At 61.6% G+C, this 6,271-nt stretch overlaps 1 protein-coding gene across 1 annotated transcript; it reads left to right on the forward strand.

Moving 5' to 3' along the window:
- The first annotated feature begins 2,251 nt into the window (after positions 1 to 2,251).
- Positions 2,252 to 3,741, forward strand: HDDC3 (HD domain containing 3). Its single transcript, XM_062206279.1, has 4 exons — positions 2,252 to 2,380; positions 2,743 to 2,798; positions 2,909 to 3,149; positions 3,338 to 3,741. The coding sequence occupies exons 1-4, from the start codon at positions 2,269 to 2,271 to the stop codon at positions 3,466 to 3,468; spliced, it is 540 nt and encodes a 179-aa protein (XP_062062263.1). The 5' UTR covers positions 2,252 to 2,268; the 3' UTR covers positions 3,469 to 3,741.
- Positions 3,742 to 6,271: the final 2,530 nt, after the last annotated feature.

The following is a 6,271-nucleotide window of genomic DNA, read 5'->3' on the forward strand; positions in this document are numbered from 1 at the left end:
TGGTCATCAGGGCCACCAGCAGCAGGCTGTAGAGGCCCAGCGCTAGGAGCGGGCCCGGGCCCCTATGGGAGAGGAGAGAGCGTTAGCAGCAGAGAGAAGTAGACCGTCAGGTACTCATTGGCGCCCACATCTCGGGGGCTTCCAGGTACCTGAAGCCACCCGCACAGACTCAGGATCGAACTGGCATCCTGAGTGTGACCCACGCGCGACGGGCCCTTCTGAGCCACCCGACCCCCTCTGCCCCACGGCACACCCCTTGACTCGGGGTGGGTGCCCGCCTCCCGCAGCCCCCCGCCTTCACTTCTCCATTGCAGAAGTGTGTGTCATTAAAAAATAAATAAATAAAAATAAAGAAAGAAAGAAGTGTGTGTCATCATGATTGACGGGACTTCGCTCAGTGTCCCTGCGCTAATCCGCAAACTGCAAACTCGCCACGCACCCCACCCCGGAACCTGGGAACAGAGCCCCGGATCCTAGAACCCCTGGTCGCTGGCTCCGCGTTGGGGTCCGCACCTGAGGATGGGCGGGGGCGGAAGGGCGGACAGGTTGACTCGGTGCAGGGCCTCGAATTCCGCCCGCGTGCAGCAGGAGCCCCCGGCAGCCCGCAGGTGGCAGCAGTAGGCCTCCTCCGGGGGGTCGGAGAGCCGAGGGCAGAAGAAACCCCGGTGGAGGCGGCCGTCGGCGTCCGGGCTGGTCCGGCACAAGTGGGGGTGGTGGGCCAAAGCTGAGGAGAGAGGCACGGGGGCTGGAGGCCAGCGGGAGGGGCCTGCCCACGCCAGAAGAGCAGGCTCCCTTCTCCTCCCCTCCGCCCCCAGCAGCCCGCAAAACGCCCGGGACCCGCAGTACCTGAGAGAGAGGTGGGCCGGGCACGGGACCCCGGACCCAGGAGCAGCAGTAGCCCCACCCACAGGCCTGTGGGCGAGGGGCCGGGCCCCCTCTTCTGGAAGCCCATGAGAGGTCACCTCGGCCTCCGCCCTGGTGCTAGGAACCCCAGCATCTCCTCGGCCCGGCCGCGGCTGCAGACAGAACACAAGATCAAAGCCACGAGGCCCTCCGGCCCACAACCCTGATGGAGCCGCTCTCTCCCGGGCTTCTGGAGAGAGGTGAAAGGGACCGGGTTTCTGTCTCTCGGTGGAATTCGCGCCTGAGGTTTTCTGAGCGCAAGGGGAACCGGCCCGGAACGGAGGGTGAGCGAGAAGTGGGGCCGTGAGCCCCCAGAACAGAGGGGCACCAGGAGCTGGGCGTGCTCCTTGCCACCTGTTCTGCAGCTCCCTGGCTGCCCGTGGAAGCCCTGGGAGTTCTCACCCCTCTCTCTCAGCCCCCAGGGACCCCAGCTCCACGTGTGTGGAGCTTCCCTCCCTAACCCTGCAGTGTAGCAACCAGCAAGACTACATGGAGACCAAGGGTGAGCCCTGCTTGGTAACTTTTCCCCTGAGCCTCACCCGGCCCAGCCGCCCGCCTAAACAGAAGTTCCCAATCCGACTGGATGGTGCATGGCCACCAGGCAACTCCATCTCACCGAGAAGCTCTCTGGGGGTCCCCAGGTGCCTCGAACCCCTCCTCCTTCGTACCTGCCATCCCTAAGGCAGGCAGTTTTTCCAGAAGCCCCGTGGCCACCAGCTGGCTGAGTTCGGTGTCTTTTCAGTGCCTACCTGGGGCCTCACAGCGTCATGCTCCCAGGACAACAGGGACAAACACCTGCCACCCTCTGCCCCCCCCCCCCAGGGGAGGTGCCGAGGCGGGTGCCTGGGGACTGGAGCAGGAGGAGCCCTAATGGCTCTCCACAGCCAACACAAATTCTGTTGCAACGCCAAGAACCAGGGCAGTTCCTGTAGAAACATGGCTGCGGCTGGGCCGGGCTCCCAGGGCAGGCTGAGCTTTCCCAGGTCAGGCCTTCGGGCTTCCTGGCTCATGCTTGCAGGGAGAACTGTTTTCCCAGCACCTGGAGATCGCTTAATCTTTGCTGGTGGAAGCCGGCTCGGACCTCCGAGGCTGGGTGGAGTGCCCCGGGCTCGGTACACTGTGAGGCTACTTTTTTTTTTTTTTTTCATATCTTTCCACTTATTGTGGGCTCCCAGGGAGCCACGCTTCGTTTTTTGTATACTCCCAGCAGGACACGCCGAGCCGGGCGCTGCTTCCCGCTCCGGTGGTCCTGCGTGCCCGGGATGTCAGCCCCAGGCCCACTCTTAGCTGGCTGCAATTAGGGCCTCCGCGGCGCCAGGGGGCGCTCTAGAGCCCGCGACCGCAGTGGCCAGCCCCACCCGCGCCATGGGCTCGGAGGCCGCACAGCTGCTGGAGGCCGCCGACTTCGCGGCTCGCAAGCACCGTCAGCAGCGCCGGAAGGACCCCGAAAGGACACCCTACATCAACCACCCGATCGGTGGGCGCGCCCGGCCGGGGAGCAACCGTCGCGGCGCCTGGGGGCGGGGGCTGGAGGGGGGACCCGGCAGGGGTCGCGGGGGCCGTGCGCTTCCGTGAGCGCCCACTTTGTGCCGAGCGCTGTGCAGGCAGCGTCCGTGTGGCGGCCAGGTGGGCCGCACAGCGACCCGGCGCAGTGAGCGTGACTGCCCCCTTCGCACGGCTGACACCCAAGCAGGGTAAAGGACTTGCCCAGGGTCGCCCATCCTGTGAGGGGGTCTCTGCCTGGCTGTCCACGACCCCACAGCCGCCATCTCGCGGCTCCCTCCGGCCTCACTTCCTGTTTTGTCCCCATCCCCACCCCAACCCCAATCCCCCCGCCAGGTGTGGCTCGGATCCTGACCCATGAGGCGGGAATCACTGACATTGTGGTGTTACAGGTAACTGCCCCACTTCTCAGGAGGGTTCAGGCCCCCCCCCCACACACACACCCTCAGCAGTGGGCACCCCTGGCCTGGCATCGCCTGGCTGAACGGGAGCCTGTCCCCAGGCGGCCCTGCTCCACGACACCGTGGAGGACACGGACACCACCCTGGACGAGGTGGAGCTGCACTTTGGGGCGCAGGTGCGGCGCCTGGTGGAGGAGGTGACCGACGACAAGACCCTGCCCAAGCCGGAGAGAAAGCGGCTGCAGGTGGAGCACGCGCCCCACAGCAGCCGGGGGGCCAAACTGGTGAAGCTGGCCGACAAGCTGTACAATCTGAGAGACCTGAAGCGCTGCACCCCGGAGGGTACGCTCCCCACCCGCACTCCCTTGCTGGCCCTGGGGGAAGGGAGGGCGGCCGGAGGTGGCTCCGCTGGGCCCACCGGCCACCCTCTGAGGTTTCCAGCACAGATCGGCCCATCGGGAGCTCGGGCCAGGGCCCTGCACCACACCTTCCCGGAAGTGGCCAGCAGCTTCCTGTCCACTCTCGCGCAGGGTGGTCAGAACCTCGAGTGCAGGAATACTTCGAGTGGGCGGCGCAGGTGGTGAAGGGGCTTCGGGGAACAAACCGGCAGCTGGAAGAGGCCCTGGAGCAGCTGTTCAGCGAGCGCGGGCTGACGCTCTGAGCACCGGGGGGGGGGGGCCAGGCCGCGTGCAGACCCCGGCTTCCGGGGCCTCCCCTCCGCCCTCCGCCCACGCACACTTGGTTCCCGTCCCTGCAGAGGCTCAGTTCTCCCCAGCGAAGCAGAGCCGGGACGCGGGAAGCAGCCAGTCCGTTCCTAAAGCACTCGCTGCCTTTGCCCACGTCGAAGCCCTGAGATCGCTGGTCCCCCGGGGACGTGGGCTTGTTTACACTCCAGGTGATCAGCCACCAAGGAAAATAAAGCGTGTTGGGTAAAAGGAGGCTGCGGCTGCTCCTTCGCCCTGACCGTCGCCTGCTCCCCGGAGTGAGGGCCTCGCCCCTCCCAGCCTCCCTTCCCCAGGCGGCAGGTGGGTTGTATCCTTAGCAGGAAGCCTCCACCTTGGGAAAGTCGCGAGGGATGGCGCATGGTTTGGAAAGGAGTGCCGCCCGCTCCCTGGCAAACCTCGCTGCCCACTGGGGAGACCCCAGCCGCCCCCACGACGGAGCCAGGAAACCGTCTCGCAGGCTCCTCCCCCGCGCTGCGGCGCTCCGGTTGCTAGGCGACGGTCACTTCCGGCCCCGCCCCTGGCAGGCCCGGGGCGGGACAGAGGTCGCCGTCGCCAGCTGGTGGCGGTTGGGTGGTGGCTGTGAAGCCGACCCAGGACAAGGAAACAGGTCAAAGGCCGCTGTGTGCTGGACCGCAGGACTGTTTGCCCAGTGTAGGGCGAAAAGACGCGGAGCGGGAAGCTCCCGTGTAAACGGATACCCGGAGTTGCGTGTAGTCGTCTTCAGGCAGACCAGGGCATGGCACGTTTTGGTTTACTTTTTTTTTTTAATCTATTTGAGAGACAGAGAGATCTTCCATCTGTTGGTTCACTCCCCAAATGGCTGTAAAGGCCAGGGCTGGGCCAAGCCAAGTCAGGAGCCAGGAGCTTCTTCCAGGTCTCCCATGCAGGTGCAGGGGCCCAACCTCCTGGGCCATCCTCTGCTGCTTTCCCAGGCCATTAGCAGGGAGCTGTAACTCTTTCAAATAAATCTTTTTTTTTTTTTAAGTGAGTTTTGCAGGAGTGAGATTACAGGAATTTTGACTTTTATCCTTAGACAAAAACATATTTAAAAGAAAATTTGCAGTTGTTTTTTGGCTTTTTTAAAAAAAAATTATTTATTTGAAAAGCAGAGGGAAAGACAGTGATCTTCTATCTGCTGGTTCACTCTCCAGATGGCTGCAATAGCCAGAACTGGGCCAGGCCAAAGGCAGGAGCTGGGCACTCCATCCTGGTCTCCCACGTGTGTGGCAGGAGCCGGGTGTGTAGGCCATCCTTTACTGCCTATCCTGGTGAGTTAGCAGGAGGCTGGATCAGAAAGGGAGCAACCAGGACTCCAACCAACTTACCCTGCTGCTCCACAGTGCTGGCCCCAAAGATTTTCTGTTGTCTTAATTATAAAGTTCTTCTTAATTATAAATTTTTATATTCTTTGAAAAAAAATTTATTTGAAAGAGCATCAGAGACAGGGAGAGAGAGAAAGATCTTTCATCTGCTGGTTCACTCCCCAATTGACTGCAACGGCCGGAGCTGGGCCAATCCAAAGCCAGGAGCTTCTCCCTGGTCTCCCACGCGGGTGCAGGGGCTCAAGGACTTGGGCCATCTTCTGCTGCTTTCCCGGGCCATAGCAGAGAGCTGGATCGGAAGTGGAGCAGCCAAGACTTTAACTGGCACTCATATGGGATACCGGCACTGCAGGTGGAGGCTTTACCCACTATGCCACAGTGCCACCACGCTGGCCCCTGAAAACACAATCTTGTCTCACAGTCTGGGAGGCTGGGAAGTTAAGAGTGGGGTGCTGGCTGGCAAGGGCTGCTCTCTGCTCCCAGGATGGCGCCTTGTGGCTGTGTCCCCACGCACTGAGTGGCCAGGAGGAGGAACACAGCCCGATAAGGGCCTTCACCCCGCTCACAGGGAAGAAGCCCTGGTGACCTAATTACCTCCTAAAGCTCCACCTCTTAATCCTCTTGTATGGGAGATTAAGTTGTGGGCGGACATAAATAGAGGGGCGCCCCAGCGTTCCTGCCTTCCCGAGGCATCTTCAAGGCCTCCAGTGGCGTCCGCCCACGCTGGCTCCCCGGCCTGCACTGCCCGGTTCAGTGGAGTCCACTTGAGTAGGGATTTTTTTCCTCGGCTATGGAGGCCCCAGGTCTGTAGCTCTTCTGCTCATCCATTGGCCTTGGCAACTGTACCCATCTGAGTTTATATCCGCCTGACTCCAAGAGAAGCTGGGGTTTGTTGCGAAGGACCTGGGCTCTCTCCTGCCATTTCTTACCCTGAGAATTGCTCATGGAAGCATTTGCCCTTTGCCAAGGTTTCTACTGCGGAGAACAAAGGTTGGGAAGCCTCACATCCACTACCCTAGGTTGACTGATGTCTCCGTGAGTGCCTAAAGGGTCTTTTTATTCACCACAGTGCAAAGGGCAAGAGAGCAGCAGGTCAAGTTCAGGGTAAAGGTGTTGCTCTACCTGCACAGGTGCTCAAGGTTGTACCCACACCCTAGGCCACCTACATCTGGACACAGCCTTCACCCGAGCCCTTAGGCGGTTCACTGAGTGCCTCTCTGTGCCACACAGGCCTTCCTGCTTCAAGGAAGCTGGATGGCTCGAAGGTGGAGGGTTGCAGGGATGAATTGAATTCTTTGCTTCTGGCGGCCGGCTTCCATTGTCTCTGAACTGTGAGGCCTCGGGGCCAGAGCTCCGAGGTAAAGGCTTGGTGTTTAAAATAGCAGGCTCATTTCAGATGCCCACAAGAATCAGCTGG

The sequence above is a fragment of the Lepus europaeus genome, chromosome 11 (genome assembly GCF_033115175.1).
Source record: "Lepus europaeus isolate LE1 chromosome 11, mLepTim1.pri, whole genome shotgun sequence".
NCBI classification, from domain to species: Eukaryota; Metazoa; Chordata; class Mammalia; order Lagomorpha; family Leporidae; genus Lepus; species Lepus europaeus.

Bases quoted from the DNA above. Each gene is read 5' to 3' on its own strand.
- HDDC3 (XM_062206279.1), top strand. From the start codon at position 2,269: ATGGGCTCGGAGGCCGCACAGCTGCTGGAGGCCGCCGACTTCGCGGCT. The intron at 2,381-2,742 runs GTGGGCGCGCCC...TCCCCCCGCCAG, and splicing joins CTACATCAACCACCCGATCG to GTGTGGCTCGGATCCTGACC. The intron at 3,150-3,337 runs GTACGCTCCCCA...ACTCTCGCGCAG, and splicing joins GAAGCGCTGCACCCCGGAGG to GGTGGTCAGAACCTCGAGTG.